This window comes from Taudactylus pleione, unplaced genomic scaffold (genome assembly GCF_031769625.1).
Source record: "Taudactylus pleione unplaced genomic scaffold, aTauple2 ptg000227l, whole genome shotgun sequence".
NCBI lineage: Eukaryota > Metazoa > Chordata > Amphibia > Anura > Myobatrachidae > Taudactylus > Taudactylus pleione.
This window is the reverse complement of record NW_028284629.1, coordinates 1420068-1437829: the sequence shown is the minus strand read 5'-3', so window position 1 is coordinate 1437829 and position 17762 is coordinate 1420068. Positions and strand designations below refer to the sequence as shown.

Here is a 17762-nt window from a genome sequence, read left to right as displayed (position 1 = left end):
TGTACGCCCTAGTTAAGGCTTTGGTATTCCCTCATCTCTGGCACAGGCTTTGTTCTCTCTATAGAGTTAAGTTCCCAGCCAAGGTATGTCCCACTCTGGTTCTGTTTTGCAGTGGCAGCATCACAACTTAATCAAGTCTCCTGGGCTCACACAGGCTCCATTGGAGTCATTGCGTTCAATGGATTGCAAGTCAGTTGCTTGTAAGCTGTTCTTCCTTATGGCTGTTGCCTTCCCTCTGCATAGTTCCGTATTTGCTCATCTTCTATGTAGATTGAGCAGTTCTCCGTACAAATGTTACGGTTCCAGCCGACATTGCTTTCGGATGTTGTCCTTCCGGTTCTTCCTACTTTGGCGAATTCCCGGGACTGGGATGATCTGGCTCTGCTAGTTGGGCTGAGCCCTGCAGATCTCCTTGGACGCATCGTCTTTGGTACGCCGCACGGTTCTCTGCGGGTTCTTTATGACGCGTTGGAACATGACTGGCCGGCTTTTCTCTTAAGCAGGCTGGGGAACACTACGAGACCTCCCTCACGCTCAGTCGTTCGAGGTGTTTGGTTCTTGACCGGTGTTTTCCCTACTGGTTTGTTTGGTTGCACCTGGTTCCTGCTACTCCTCTCCGCACTCTTTTAAAGAAGTACTGGAATTGTAGGATTGCAGGGGGGAGGATCTTAGGATTTAAAGCTACATTTCATTAAGTGCCCTTCTTCGGGGTCTAGCTCTGCAGAAGAGGACCACCCTTCTACAGTGGATGTTCCTTCTTTGATGAGGGTGGTCAAATCAATCCTAGATATACAGGATGATGAACCACCTCCTAGTAAGAAGGCTTCAGTGTTTAAACACCAGAAGGTGGTAAAAGCTGGGTTTCCTAAATCCGAGCAGCTCACTGAACTATGGAAGAGGCATGGGATAACCCTGATAAACTGTTTTATATTACTAAAAGATATGCATTGTTGTATCCTTCCCAGCTTCTGAATGTACTAAGTGGGAAATCTCTCCTACTGTGGATGCTCATGTGACACAGGAATTCCATGTGAGTCAGGAATTCTATGTTGTCTATTCCGTCAGCATCTTCTCTTAAGGATCCTACAGGTAGGAAAATTGCAATATATCTTAAGGCAATATTTTCATCATCTGGAGCGGTTACTCGTCCAGCTATGGCTGGGGCTTGGGTAGCCAAAGCGGTTGAAGAATGGACGTTGGCATTGGAGGATTTTCTACCAGATGCTACCAGAGAACAGCTCACGTATGTATCTCCCATATACGGGAAGAAGCCTCCTATTTCGGAGGAGCTGCAATAGATGCGGGATTCTTAGCTTCTAAAGCATCAGCAGCCTCAGTGTTGGCTCGTAGGGTCCTTTGGTTAAGGCCCTGGAAAGCTGATAGTGTCATAGAATGCTCTGGAATCCTTACCTTTCTATAGAAATATACTTTTTGGGGAGATAAGATAATAGCTACTCTGGCAGCTTCAAGATCTGCCATCTACAGCTACATTAAAGTCTAGGCAGTTTTCTTTTCGGTCCTTTCGTCCCCAGGGATGAGCAAATACAGTCTTCTTCCAGGGTGTCTAGTTTTCGAAGGACAACCAGGCGACAAACTAAGAGGTCTGGGCTGGCCAGACGTCCAGCTTCTAAGCCGGACAACAAACCACCTGTGTGATGGGGCGGGCCTCCTCCTGGGGAATCCCAGGATGGGAGGCCGACTTCTTCAATTTGCGGACTAATGGCATCAAATAACAGAAGACGCCTGTGTCCGAGAAGTTGTTTTTTCAGGGGTAAGCTCTCACTTTTCGGAGACATCCTTCCCAGAAGTTTTTTGCACTAACTCCTCCCATCGGAGTCTAACTTGGCCCTACAGGAGGCCATTTACTCCCTGCTGCAGGATAATGACTTCATCAATTTACGGATTACTGGCATCAAACAACAACAGACACCTGGGTCCGAGAAGTGGTCTCTCAGGGGGTATGCTCTCACTTTCCAGAGGCATCCTCTCCAGAAGTTTTTTGTACAAATCCCCCATCAGATGCGATCAAGGTCTTGCCTCTTCAGGAGGCCATTTACTCCCTGCTGCAGGCAGGGGTGATAATCCCGGTTCCTGTGTTTCAGCAAGGAAGGGGTTATTATTCTAATCTATGTTTGGTTCAGAAACCGAGTGAGTGTCATTGCCCTATTCTAAATCTAAAAACCCTCTTGTACCCAAGTTTCGTATGGAAACTCTTCAGTCAATTATTTTGGCCATGGAGCCTGTGGATTTTATGGTTTCCCTGGACATTCAGAATACATATCTGCATGTACCTATTATGCCATCGAACCAACAATTTATATGGTTTGCTGTCCTGCAACAACGTTACCAATTTCAGGCACTTCCCTTTGGTCTATCAACGGCCCCTCGGGTCTTTACCAAAATAATGGCTGTTATGACTGCCTACCCTCAGGCGTTAGGGAATCGGAATACTACCATATCTGGACGACCACCTGATATTGGCACAGTCTCCAGCTGTTTTACAACACCATCTCCAACTGACCATTGCCTTCCTACGGATGCACGGCTGGATCATCAATTGGAAGAGTTCCTCTCTTTCTCCAACACAGCAGATGGTAGATCTGAGGGCACTTTTGGATTCCCAGGCACAAAGGATATTTCTGCCAGAGGACAAGATTGTGGCCCTATCATTGCGAATACTCAAGCGAAGGGTATCCATTCTATCAGGGATGCAGGTCCTTGGATTAATGGTATCCACCTTAGACATGGTGGGGTATGCTCCTTTTCATCCCAGGCCTTTGCAAATTCCAAATTGGATGCTGCTCACCACGGACGTCAGTCTTCGCGTATGGGTGGCAGTGACAGGTCATCACACCTTTTAGGGAAGATGCACAAATCAGGTAAGTCATCTGCCCGTAAACATTCTGGAGCTTCGAGCAGTATACAAAGCACTCATTGTGGTACAGGACCTGCTCCAGGACAGGCCGGTCCGGAACCAGTCCGACAACAGTAGCCTATCAATTATCAGGGAGGCACGCAAAGTCATGCAGCCATGAGGGAAGTGACAGATTCTGATTTGGGCAGAACATCATCTTCCAGCGATCTCTGCAATATTCATGCCTGGACTCCTCAATTGAGAAGCGGACTTCCTAAGCCGTTAGAACATACACGCCGGAGAATGGTCTCTCCACCTGGAGGTTTTTCAACTCCTGGTGAACAAATTGGGCCTACCAGACACAGACCTTATGGCATCACGTCACAACCACAAGGTTCCCAGGTATGGGTCCAGGACTAGAGATTTCTCAGCAGCCTTTGTGGACGCACTAGCAGTCAGATGCGACTTCAAGCTGGCGTATCTCTTTCCTCCGATCTCCCTCGTCCTAAGGGTTCTCACGAAATTCAAGCAGGAAGGCTCCTGCTTGGCCCAGACGTCATTGGTTCACGAACATATGGATTGTATCCATAGACAGTCCGTATTCTCTTCCTCTATGGCCAGATCTGCTAGCGCAGGGTCCCTGCCTTCATCCGGACTTCCCTTGCCTGTCTTTGACAACGTGGCTCTTCCATCTTAAAAGCTAAGGGTTTCTCCAACTCTGCGATTCAAACGATGCTTAGGGCACGAAAGCCTTCCTCTGCCCATATCAATTAGAGAGTTAGGCATTCTTTTGGTTAAGGGTGTTCCCACAGAAAATATGACCTTACGGTGTTTAGGGTTTCCCAGGTACTGACTTTGCTCCAGGCTGGATAGGACATTGGTCTCCGCCTGGCCACTTTGAGAGTGCAGGTTTCTGTCTGTCAGTCTGGTTCCGGAGAAAGATTGCTTCTTTAGCAGATGATAGAATTTTTTTTCAGGGTGTTCTTAGAGTTCAGCCTCTTTTTGTCCCATCGGTAGCACTGTGGAATCAAGGGGCTACAAGCTCCCCCATTTGAACCTCTGGACTCTGTAGATTTGAAATGTTTGACAGTGAAGACACTTTTTCTCCTCGCTATCTCTTCTGCATGCAGATTCTTTGATTTGGCAGCGCTCTTATCGCTCCCCCTTTTTGATTTTTCACCAGGATAGAGCTGTTCTCCGCACAAAGGAGGGTTACCTTCCTAAGGTAATGTCCCGTTTTCATGTTAATGAAGAGATTGTGGTTCCAGCTTTTCAGTCTTTAGACCTTTCTGTAGGTGAAGTTTCCCTGGATGTAGTTCATGCTCTCCTTATTTATGTGCAGGGTACAAACTTTTTTAGAATATCAGATACTCTTTTTGTGTTATATAGTTTTCACAAATGAGGATGGCCAGCTAACAGACAGACTCTGGCTAGATGGTTACCTATGACTATCTCTCAGGTATACACACAGGCTGATCTCCCTGTTCCAAACACTGTGACAGCACATTCTACTTGGTCTGTAGGGCCATCATGGGTGTTTAGTCGTAGTGCCTCTGTTGAGCAATTGTGCAAGGCACCCAAGTGGTCTTCTGTCCATACTTTTCTCAAGTTTTGCTACTTTTTGCCTCTCAGGATGCTTCCTTTGGGCGACGAGTTCTCCTTTCTTCTCAGGAGTGTCCTCCTCCCTTAGAGGAACTGCTTTAGGACATCCCCATGGTATCCCTGTGGATCCCTATTGATCCTGAAAAAAAAAAATCAGAGTTATGGTAGACTTACCATTGAGAACTTTTTTTTTTTTTTCTTTGGGGTTCCACAGGGAGCCCACCCTGACTCACCTGGCTGCATTGGGTAAGTTTTCCTTCAGTCACTGATTCCCTCATCTTGTATGAGAGTTTCTGGTGTACGATTGTTCTTCCTTCCCCTCTTTCCTTCTCCTGCCTTGGGCTTGTTTACAAAACTGAATGCTTGTGGCTAGGGGTGGGGTATATGTGCAGTAGAACCAGAGGCATCCTGGGAGCTGAAAGCTTTAACTGTTTGGTGCCTGGATTCCTCCATCCACATTATCCCCATGGTATCACTGTTGACCCTATGGACCTCGAAGAAAGACCATAACTCTCATTTTTCTTTTCTTTTTGATTTTTTTTTTTTTTTTTAATTCTAAGTGGATGGTGGGAGTGTCCTAAACGTCCTCACTGCTGTGTCATGTCGGCCGGCAGTTAAATTTTTTAATTTTTTTTTGCAGTGATCAGCTTGTCTATTTAGACCACACAGCTGAAAACTGGGGCCTCTGCTTTGTCTGTTAGAGCAAAGCAGTAGTTGGGGAACCGGGGGAAACCCTGGATAACGCCATCTCCAGGTGGCGTTCTTATCACAGGGCTTTTTTCACATTTTATTTTTAGTAAATCTGGCCAGATTGCATTTCCCATAATTGTAATGGGAAATGCAATCTAATTACTAAAAATGTCAGTTAGGATTTGTTGTTGAATTTTACGAATTCTACTCCAATTTCCCTTTAGTAAATGTATGTGATACTAAAATAATGTGAAAAGGGTGTGAAAACCTTTTTCCATTTATTTTAGTAAAAATAATGTTAATAAATAGGCCCCTAAGTCCCTCTTATGAGTTCTTTTGTTCTGTGTAGTTGTTTTTCTTTTCTGTCTGTCTTTCACTTTCTCTTTTACTGATTTACTTGCATTACACCACTCATTTATTCATTTGTGGTATCCGGACATTCTTTGCCTCTCCCCTATATACACACACACACTGTGCCCCTGGTTATACATTGTGTTTAGGGATTACCCTCTGGTTTTCATTTGATATGTCTTTCAAGGGCCATGCTACTAAGTCCTCTAAGGAAGGAGTGCCAATTCTCAGTGCACAGTTTCCTGCAGAAACTGCCATGAGGTCGGGCTGAACGCTACCTTCCGGCGCTTTCAGCGGTTCACATCCCTGGAGTCCAAAACTGGGAGGCTGACTTTCTCATTCGCCAAGATGTACACTTTGAGGGATTGGCTCTGCACCCAAAGGTGTTTCTCATGTTAGTAGGTCGTTGGGGTCATCCGTACCAGATGGCGTTGCTTCACAATCACATGCTGACTCCCTATTGCTACTGACACGAGAGATCCAAGAGCTTTTCTGGTGTACGCCTTGACTGTTCTATTGGAGTTTCCTCTCCTAGATCTTTTTTTCCTCCAGTATCTATGATATTTTGGGCCTGTATGCTTTTCCAAAATCTGAACAGAGAGCACAAATAGACCGCTTTCTATCTTTTTTTAAATTGTTATATTTTGTAATCCTCTATATAAGCTCTATGGCATTTGACACTTTCCTTTCTGAGCATTGAAAAATTAGTATGCTAATTGAAAATGGTGTAATAATTCAAAATTGCATAATGCAGTGCGGTATTTTTGTGTTGTCGGTTTTTTTTCTCCTTTTAGTTTCAGTTTAATTTTTTTCATCCAAGAGAAATTCATTTAAGTATTGCTGATTCTTTTCTTTTTTTAAATGTTGTCTCAGATTTGTTTTTTCATTTTTGCCATTACAATTGTGTGATAAAATCCTCCAGAATGGCTAATTGGTGCATAGCCAGGCTGACCATGTCTAATTGTCTTTTTTTAGTTTTGATATTAAGAAAAAACTGAAAACTGCAAAACGGAAAGAAAAGAAAGAAAAAAAGAAAAAACATGATGAGGAACAGGAGAAGAAAAAGCAGACGCAGATCCTGGAATCTCAGGCACAGGTACTAATCTGGTTTGCTTTTGCTCCTATTCTCAATCCCTCTCCAGTTATCCTTTAATACTATAACTGAGGTATTCAATAAGTGATGACGGATGTGAGGTGCTGGTGTTGTAAGCGTTTCCATGGCACCTGGCGACCACCAACATAGCAGACTTCTCCTTGCATTACATAGAGGTGCGCAGGAAAATCTACAATACTGGTTGCCGTATTTAGTGTCCCATCTGCACATTGCTGGTAATTGAATTACCCCTGTATTAAGTACACAGGCAATGTTTGGCTGCGCACATATCCGCCACTTGCAACATCACTAGTTATTCTGTGCTCCTCTATGAGATTTGAGGAAAAACTAGCCATGTCGCGAACCGCTCTGGAATGGCACATTGTGGACATTGATTTTGAATTGACACACACACACACACACACACACACACACACACACACACACACACACACACACACACACACACACACACACACACACACACACACACACACACTTCAATGACCAAAGAAAGACTCTACGTATTGGGCTGATCATAACTTGGTGTAGTGCAGTGCTACAAGGATGATACAAAAGTGCTGTTCATAGCAAAATCAGATTAAATAAATTTACTATGTCAAGCATTTTATTCAGCATCTTTAAACACAACTAGACTAGAGGTTCCCAAACGCGGTCCTCAAGGCACCACAACGATTCTGGTTTTAGAGAGATCCATTGTTGAGCACAGGTGGTTAAATCAAATTAACTGAGGTGCTAATTAAGTCACCTATGGGCAAGCATGGATATACTTAAAACATAGAGTATTAGGGTGCCTTGAGGACAGAGTTTGGGAACAGACTTTCCATAGTACATCCATTTAAAGAGAATTGGTTATTGAACGCAATCTGACAACTGTATCAAAGGTGGTGTCCTATTAAGTGGACCTGGATCTTGAGCAACCTGTCCTGATGAGTTTGCCATGTTATGTGCCCCCATCACTATGCAACCATATGAGTAATTATTACTAGTTATTTATATAGTGCGCACACCTTCTGCAGCGCTTTACAGAGAAAATCTTACCATTCACATCTGTCCCAGTGGAGCTTACAATCTATATTCCCTACCACATGCTCACATACATACACACTAGGGGTAATTCTCTGGGGAGTCAATGAACCTACCAGTATATTTTTGGAGTGCGGGAGGAAATCGAAGCACCCGGAGGAAACCCATGCAAGCACAGGGAGAATATACCAAATTCACACAGTTATCGCCGTAGTGGGAATCAAACCCATGACCTCAGTGCTGTAAGGCAGTAACGCTAACCATTAGACCGGCTGTGTTGCCGAAGTAGGTCGGTCTGTAGGCACTCCCTACCCCCGCTCCGTGGTGCTTAAACCCATCATCCCCCCCCCCCCCCATTCTCACGCGGCTAACCACTAAGGTGCCCCGGTGTACTTATGATCGGAATGGCGGCTGTCGGGGTTCCGGCGTCAGGATATAAACTGGCGTCAGGATTTCCACGCCTATGTTTAGTCCCAGGTCGGGCTTCCGACACCGGTATTTCAACAGCCGGCATCCCATCCGACGGCAAACTAACTAAATCCCGATGAAAACATGCCCAGTTGCTGCAGTTTAAAATGTGAAAACTTACACGATGGAACGAAAGAATGGTGCTGTTGTATTCTATAACTAAAGAGCAATGACAGCTGCTCCCATTTGGCAGTAGCACACCATGTGCTGTTGGCCTTCATATACAAAACAGACTTATTAATGGTTCTATATGATGAATACAGTAATAGAACTGCTTTACCTTTTAAAAAAACTAATTTAATTCCATGTTCCAAGTTTTTCCATTTCAGTATATCATTTATCAATAAATGCGCAAGTGCCATACAAATATCCTCTCAAATATAAATGAGTTTGCTAGAGACAGTGGAATTCTTGTGGTAATTGTTTTGTTTCACAAAGGTAACGTCGCATAACAAAGAGAGGCGGTCAAAGAGGGATGAGAAATTGGACAAGAAATCCCAAGCAATGGAGGAGCTGCGGGCAGAGCGGGAGAAGAGAAAGAACAAGACTGGTATGATCCATTGAATTGTTAAGAAAATATAGTTTAATTTAACATTGGATTTTGTCTGTGTATTTTTTTTGTTGTAGGTGGAATATCTGCGCGTTTCACACAATAACACACTATTTTGTTAAGGACACCTTAGACCTCTTACTGTGGAAATACAAATGCTTTTCAGTCTCTCGTGGCTCTGTATACTACGTTGTAGAAGCCTTAGTGGATCTTGAAGCTGGTAATCTGTTGAGTTTCCAACGAATGTGACTTCTTTTTCTATGGTCTTTCATATCTAGTGTGTGTATCAGTTAAAAACATAATATACCTGGTGATGATGTGTTTTCCCCCCATTCTAATGCTGGGTATTCCAGAATTACTGCTGGGGCTCCCATACTTTGAAATAAAAAATGCCAATAAATTGGCCTCTTGTGGAGTATAGTTAAGTTTAGTAAGATAATATAAGGAGGTCCCTGCAAAGTAGTTGACATTGGTTAATGAGGCGCAGTCTCTTCTGGTTCAGGGGGAATTCAGTTGTTTTCGCCAGCTGCTGTTAGTGATGGGCGCCCGCCAGGGCAATTCAGTTGTTGCTCTGTTAGGCCGTGAGTGCCGCAGGCACTGACATTTCTGCTTGGTCTCCTGAGGTGGCGAGCAGAAATGGGCATAAAGTAAGTGATTTGAGGGCTCACACCAGGACTTGTTTCGCTGCTTTACACGGCTATATGTGGTGCTTTTTGGCTGAGACATGCACGAAAAGATATGGGCACCCCAACACAATAGAATATCTCACCACAATGTACCGTCACTTTGGGTGGAAGATTGGGCGCGAAAAACATTTGAATCGGTCCCTCACCGTCCAGATCTGATGTCAAAATAAACAAAAGAAAAAAAGATATTTTCAAAACTTGGCCCATATCTCCTGTTTGGTTTGTCAGTCTGATTTCTTTATGGTTCAGCTATGTGAGGGGATGCTCCGTAAAGTGGTTGCTCCTGGGGAGATTATTTCTGTCAGATGTCCTTCATTCTGCACATTGCTCAATGCAAGAGACTCTGAATCTGTACACGAAGTGCTACCATGCAGCGGCTGCAACATTTTTTCATGACAGGTCCTGTTGTGCTTTGTATATAGAATTAGACTGTTGCACACCGATATACAAGTGTCACATACTAAATTAATCAGCGTAGTCTTGTGAAGAAGTTTGTTGCGTCAAATTGCGACCAAGACGAATTTTCGGGTGAAAAGACGCTACACTTTTTCGGCGCAGGTCATTCACTCCAGGCATCTCATGCCTAGCTGTATGAGGACACATGTAAGTTAGGGATGGACATCGGTGGGTTAACCATCATGGTGCTATCAGTGCTTAGTATCAAAGGGGAATCTTTGCCATTCCCTCTTGTGGGGAATGGAAGCTGGTGGGCCGATCAGAGAAGGGAACGGGGCTAAGCCCATGCCTCCTGAGATGAAAGGGAGATGAACAGTGTGGCCTCACGTCCGTTGTTTAAAGAGCACAATCTGATCTCTGCGGTTGATGGCAAAATCATCAACGCTACCAAAAAGATTGCAAACAGTATACTTCGTGAAAAAAGATTTAGTTAACATGGATTCCTGAGAAGTTCTCAGTTGTGCACTGACAATAACATGAGCAAGCTACCAGAATCTGTTTTTTATTTGTTTACCTGCTCACCCACTTTTCTCCCTTGTATTACTTTCTGTTGTGAGGCTGATTGTTTCCTGTTGATTTTATATATCTTTTGGTAACCAAGAGGATTAAAGCCCTAAATTCCAGTACTATGGACTACAACATTTTTGATGGTCGCTGTTCCAGTTCATTTTACACCTACCGCACCTTGTGCAGTCTATCTCACTCTCGCATGAGTGGGAAATTCTATATCCATACAATTTATGCTGCCCATCCACTAGCAGACCTCAAAACGACTGCACGATTACGACATTGTAATCGTGCAGTCGTTTCTATGTCTGTGATAAGTCTACACTGAATGAGAAGTCGTTCAGTGCAGGCTCATCAATCATCTGGCAACATGCTGAACCTGACGTTATCGTTAGGTTGACCAGCATGTTTACACGATGATAGATGTCTAAACGACTAGCAGGCATGCACATCGCTGGTCGTTTTAGACATTTTTGCAAACGATTGAACGATCTTAACTCAACTTAATCGTTTAGTGGATGGGCAGCATTAGAGAAAATTTAAGTCACTGTTGAAAAAATGTTAAATGTTATTTTTTCTGTTTATTGTGTTAATAATCTGTCAGGAATTCAATATTATGTGCTAAATATTGTGTTATGAATGAGTTCAAATTTGTCTTAAAAGCTGAGCTGATAGCTCGGAAGCAGCCTCTGAAGACAAGTGAAGTGTATTCTGATGACGAGGAGGAGGAGGAAGATGATAAATCTAGCGAGAAGAGTGACCGTTCCTCCAGATCCTCGTCATCCTCTGACGAAGAGGAAGAGTAAGTGCAAAAGCTATGTCTAAATTATTTACTATATTGAAACCAATACAGGCATTATTGTGTAATTCAAAGGGTTCTACAGGAACTACAAATTCAAACAGTTCTGTATTTAGATTAGATTATTAGTTTAATTACTATTATGAATTGGCAATATAAAAGCTTTAATGGCATAAGAAAAAAACGTGAATGAGTTTAAACGGCCTGAATAAATATAGATATTTCTCCTTCATCAAGGCTGGGGGACACTGGACCATGGGGTTGTAGATGAGACTGCAAGGAGCTGCCACTTAACTAAAACTAACTTTAATCCAAGCTCCTTCCCTCTGCAACTCCATGACTGCAGTGTAGTTTAAGTACCTGCGGAGTAAGGCACGTTTTAGGAGGGCCGCATCTTGCCGGGAGCCACGGCGGGGGAGGGGGTGTGCTAACCAGCGACACCCCTCAGAGACAGGGCAGGGAAGACAGGCTGGAACAGGGGGGGAACAGTGCAGGGAAGGCTGGCTGGAACCGGTGGAGGGGGATTCAGAGACAGGCTGGAAAAAGGGGTGAAAAGGGCAGGGAAGGCTGGTTGGACTGGGGGAAGCACAGGGCAAGGTCAGGGATTATGTAGTACCTCTTTTAGTGGTTTTTCTTCAGTTGGCTGCACTGGTAGAATCAGCGCTAACCGTTGCTAACTGTGAGGAAGGATCTGTGACCGTCGCAGGTCACGTTGTTTCCTCTTGCCCAGTTCACTTTAGGCAGTACCGACAGCAATTACTGTATGCTTAACCAATTCAAATATGGCACAGGCCGCGAGCCAATAACAGCTCGCGGACCGGTAGCCAATCAGGAGCAACCGCTCCTGATTGGCTGCCGTTCCACGAGCTGTAGATGGCTCACGGTTGGCGCCGTATGTGTGCAATGCCGCCGGCGTTATATCAATATCAACTTTTCACCCTGCGCTGCTGCTCGGGACTCCACTTTCTTCGGGCCCAGGACTCGAGGCCTGGCAGTCCCCCCCCCCCCCCCCCCGATGGCGACCCTGCCTCCAGGATCTGGTCACGTAGGTACTGTTGGTGCCTCTCCTCTTTATCTGGCTGTGCATGAAGTTACTGGGTACGTTGGTCTCTACCTTCGAGACCATTCTGTACCCCCGCATCGTTTGCAAAACTTCCCGCGGGAGATTCTCTGAAATTGAACGGGTCGCACGGAGGATCTCTCCTCTCAGCTTCTGGTTCTGTCGGACAGCACTCGTCAATCTCTTCGCTGGTGGCTGGTTTCTGATCACTCCTTGGTCACTCCCAGCTGGGTCATTGTGGCTACAGACGCAAGTCTCAGCGGTTGGGGAGCGGTGACGTCGAACCTTTGTCTTCAGGGTCTCTGGTTGTCATCGGAGACTTTTCTACCAATCAATGTACTGGAGCTTCGGGCCATCTGTCTGTCTCTGTCTGGCCGGCCGTCCAGTGAGGATTCAGTCAGACAACGCCACGGCGGTGGCTTATGTAAACCATCAGGACGGCACCAAGAGCATGGCTGCAGTGGCAAGTCGCATTCAAACTTGGGCAGAGATTTTTGTTACGGCACTCTCGGCAGTGTTCATTCCGGGCGTATTAAATTGGGAGGCAGACTTCCTCAGCAGGACCACATTCCTGCCGGGGTAGTGGTCTCTCCACCCGGAGGTCTTCCAGCAGTTGGTCCGGAAGTGGGGACTTCTAGAAGTGGACCTGATGGCATCTCGGCACAATTGCAGGGCTTCCCGACTTTGTGCGAGATCCTGCGACCCAATGGCCTTCGCAGTAGATGCCATGACCGTTCCCTGGAACTTCCATCTGGCCTACATTTTTTCTCTGATTTCCCATGTTACCTCGGGTACTCCAGCGGGTCAAGAAGCAACAGGTTCCGGTGACCCTTGTGGCTCCGAACTGGCCGCACAGGTCGTGGTTCGCAACGGTTCTCAAGCTAGCCGTAGGGCCTGGTTGGCATCTTCCGCAGCAATCAGATCTACTCCTGCAGGGTCTGTTGCAGCACCAGGACCTTCCTCGGTTGGCTTTAACTGTCTGTCTGGTTGTTGAGACCGAGCTCTTAAAAGCCAAGGGGTTTTCCCCTTCCGTGGTCCGTACCATGTTGCGGGCTCGGAAAACCGTTTCGGCATGCAACTAGCACAGGGTCTGGTGTGTGTGGTGTGAACGGCGCGGAGTTCATACATCCCAGCTCCGCCTTCCGAGGCTGTTGGCTTTCCTTCAGGGAGGTTTGGAAGCGGGCTTGCGGCTTCAATCACTGACGGTACAGATTTTGGCGAACTATTTTCAGTGGCATCTGGCCCTTCTGCCAGAGGTTCTGACTTTTTTGCAGGGAGTGTTGCGGGTTCAAGCTCCATTTCAGCCGCCAGTGTTTTTGTTGCCTTAACATACACCAATGTTATTGAAGTATTTAGCTATTTTCTCTACTCATCCATTGGGGACATTCGATTACCATAGGATAGAGTGTGTAGTGATGGAGTTTGGGGACTTTAAAGCATCAGGGAAAAAGCTCAAGCTCCTCCCTCTCTATAACCCATTGGTTCAATTTTATTCAGTGCTTGTCAGAGCTGTTTCATGGCTGCTTATAGTAGCCGTCCTTTTAGTCACAGGTATTTATTTTTATGACTTCTTCAGCATCCCACAGCTGCAGCGAAATTGTCTTGTGGGATTTGACCTTGGTCCTGTCTGCTCTCAAGCAGGCTCTCTTTGAGCCTTTGGACTCCATGGACCTTAGATTTGTCACGTGGAAATTGTTTTTTCTTATGACCATTGCCTCTGCTCAGCGGGTATCTGAGTTGGGGACTTTGTCTTGCACACCACCATTTCTCATCTTCCATGATGATCGGGCTGTTCTCTGAACAGTTCCTTCGTTCCAACCAAAGGTTGTTTCGGCTTTTCACCTAAACCAGGTGATTTGTCTTTCCTGTGTTTTTTCCCATCGGAACCTTCCCGGGACAATCTGTCACTGTTGGACGTCATCCGGGCCCTGGGGATCTACTTGGACAGAACTTCGGACCTACGTTGTATGGACTCCCTTCTGGTCCTCTACGACGCCTAGAAACGTGACTGGCCGGCCACGAAGCAGATCACTGCAAGATGGCTCCGCACGGTCAACTCTCAGACCTATTCCGATGCGGGGCGACCAGCACCTGCCAAGGTGTTGGCCCATTCTACTCTGTGGCGACCTCTTGGGCGGCGCGCCACGGGGCCTCGGCTGAACAAGTTTGTCACGCAGCTACCTGGTCCTCTGTCAACACTTTTGCACGTTTTTACAGGTTTCATGTTTGAGCCTGCTATCTAAAATATTTAAGCAATTTTTCTTTGTTTTAAATTTTCTGCAGAAAAGAAGAAATTCCTCCGAAGTCTTTACCAGTCTCATTGCCAGAAGAACTTAATAAAGTTAGATTATCACGGCATAAATTGGAACGCTGGTGTCACATGCCCTTTTTTGCTAAGACCGTATCTGGTTGCTATGTACGTATAGGCATTGGAAACCATAACAGCAAGCCTGTATATAGGGTAAGTGTATCTATAAATTTGCTGCTGTTTTACTTTTGTTTTTGTTGCCTTAACATACACCAATGTTATTGAAGTATTTAGCTATTTTCTCTACTCATCCATTGGGGACATTCGATTACCATAGGATAGAGAATGTAGTGATGGAGTTTGGGGACTTTAAGGCATCAGGGAAACAGCTCAAGCTCCTCCCACTCTATAACCCATTGGTTCAGTTTTATTCAGTGCTTGTCAGAGCTGTTTCATGGCTGCTTATAGTAGCCGTCCTTTTATTCACAGGTATTTATTTTTATGACTACTTCAGCATCCCACAGCTATAGTGAAATTGTCTTGTGCTGGGCCATTGTGGACGTGCCATCCCTTTAGTACTACCTCCTTGGAGGATCTTCTCACTTGGCAAGCCCATCAGAATAGACACATTGGCCATGTTCTGGGAGCAGCAGCAGCTCCTTCTCTTCTTTGTCTGTTTTCTCTCCTTTTGAAGGGAAGGAATAGGGAAGGTGTATTTTGTAACTATGAAAAAGACCACAGCTGTGTCTGTGACTGGAGAGTGACAGCGCCCAACCTTGTTTGGAGCAGTTCATCACTATGGTCCAAGGGGTGTATTCAATAAGCGGCGAAAACGGAAGTTTTTTCCGCCATTGGAGAAAACTGACGTTTTTCGGCGAAAAAAAAAGTGAAAAACGGCAAACTGGTGAAAATGGAGAAAAAATCCCAGAGAAAAGTTTTCTCCATCCCAGATCAAGAGAAAAAAAAAATGCAAAATACATATTTTTGGATAAAAATGGGGGGATTTCTTTCAGAACCCTTTGGACACCCCCCTAATGATAAATGACAGTGAAAAAAATCATAAGTTGCGTACTTGGGCGAAAAACGACCGCGCAAATTTTGGGCGAAAAAAAAAGTTTGAAAATGGTTTTAACATATTGGGTGGTATTGATGCGTCAAGTGTTAAACATTGCACGCGGTCACAGCAGAGCATTGCACCCATTGTAACGTACCTTCAATTTTCGTGGAACAGTAATTTCCTGGAAAAAAAATAGCTTTCTATAATTTTCGATCTTTTTTGGGGTTTTTTGCCCATGATTTGTGCGGTCGTTTTTCGCCAAAGTACACAACTTACGAAATATTTTTGGGGTAATTTATCATTAGGGGGGTGTCCAAAGAGTTCTGAAAGAAATCCCCACATTTTTAGCCCAAAATAGGGAGAAAGCTTATCTACAATTTGTTTTCTCCATTGTCGCCTGTTTGCTGTTTTCGATATTCCCCCCCTCCCGAATAACGGCCGTTTACTCCAATGGTGGAAGTTTTCGCCGCTAATTTAATACGGCTCTTGGATTGGACCACAGTGATGAACTACTCCAAACACGGTTGGGTGCTGTCACTCTCCAGTCACAGACACAGCTGTGGAGTCTTTTTCATAAATGCCAAATACATATTTTCCATGCGTTCTATCTAGGCTTCAATTTGATCCTTAGCATAATGAGATCTGTGCAATACATAAGGGTCAAATAATAGTTTAGGTCATGAAATAGTAAAATATATGTAAACTATGGCAGAAGGATGGGTTAATTATATTGCAGTGTAATGTGTGACAGCTGCATAACTGGTAGTTATTGCAATGTAGTGAGGGACGGCAGCATGTGGTAATTATTGTAGTGTAGTTGTGGGTGACCACGGCTGCATCATGGGGTAATTATAATGACATGCTACAATATTTTACCTTACTCTTTGGACAGAAAAAGTCCTTAAAATGAGAGTAATCATTTAATTACTCTAAAAACAGGTAGTGACCACTTCTGCTAACACGTAATTAATTAATCATCACTGTAGAGTATGACAATAGAGTATTTAAATATAATCCAAAGCATTATTTCACTGTCATGTGTACTCCAGTAATAAATGTACACTGGTGCTAATTCTCAACCCTGCTCAAAGGTGTAATAAGAGATGAGGGGGCCAAGGTGCAACGTGAGCTGCCCTCCACATAACTGCGCTGATGGGAACCGGTGGTGGTTGTGTTCCAGCAGCTGCTCCTTTCCCTATTCTAGTTCACTTCTTTCCGAATGTGTATTTGTAAAAATGGCAGATGCGCAGAAGAGAGCAAAGTGCTGTGCAGTGCCATCTTTCTGACCACATAGCTGGAGAGATGGCCTTTGCTATGAGCTGTGCAGTGCCATCTTTCTGACCACATAGCTGGAGAAATGGCCTTTGCTATGTGCTGTGCAGTGCCATCTTTCTGACCACATAGCTGGAGAGATGGCCTTTGCTATGTGCTGTGCAGTGCCATCTTTCTGACCACATAGCTGGAGAGATGGCCTTTGCTATGTGCTGTGCAGTGCCATCTTTCTGACCACATCGCTGGAGAGATGGCCTTTGCTATGTGCTGTGCAGTGCCATCTTTCTGACCACATAGCTTGGAGAGATGGCCTTTGCTATGTGCTGTGCAGTGCCATCTTTCTGACCACATAGCTGGAGAGATGGCCTTTGCTATGTGCTGTGCAGTGCCATCTTTCTGACCACATAGCTGGAGAGATGGCCTTTGCTATGTGCTGTGCAGTGCCATCTTTCTGACCACATAGCTGGAGAGATGGCCTTTGCTATGTGCTGTGCAGTGCCATCTTTCTGACCACATAGCTGGAGAGATGGCCTTTGCTATGTGCTGTGCAGTGCCATCTTTCTGACCACATAGCTGGAGAGATTGCCTTTGCTATGTGCTATGCAGTGCCATCTTTCTGACCACATAGCTGGAGAGATGGCCTTTGCTATGTGCTTTGCAGTGCCATCTTTCTAAATGCATAGGAATGATGGCCGTGCTGCTGTGAGCTAGAATTGGGTTTGGGGACGGCTGCACAGACATTGGGGAAGCTCTGGGTGCAGCGTCCGCCACCGCCCCCCCTGGACCCACAGACCCATGATCACACACCCTGCATCCATTATCGATGCACCACTCCCCCTGTTGTACCAATATTACTTTAGTACTCCTATCCCTGATCTGTACTGCGCCACTACAAACATGAGGCAGATTCATTTAGATGCAAGATGCCAATGGCAACTCACGTTCATTTTTCCACGCATTACAATAGGCAGATTCTGTTTTCAACTCTATAAGCTGCAAACAGATTCTGCCTTCTGCAGTTA

General features: G+C 45.2%; 1 protein-coding gene across 1 annotated transcript in view; it reads left to right on the top strand.

The window, feature by feature from the left end:
- Nucleotides 1-17762, top strand: part of LOC148517072 (RNA polymerase-associated protein RTF1 homolog) — a 134856-nt gene that overhangs the window by 39387 nt on the left and 77707 nt on the right. Inside the window, exons 5-8 of the mRNA XM_088479167.1 lie at nt 6473-6593; nt 8544-8655; nt 10968-11106; nt 14447-14624. Of these exons, the coding sequence (XP_088335293.1) occupies nt 6473-6593; nt 8544-8655; nt 10968-11106; nt 14447-14624 (550 nt within the window). The remainder of the gene's footprint in view (nt 1-6472; nt 6594-8543; nt 8656-10967; nt 11107-14446; nt 14625-17762) is intronic.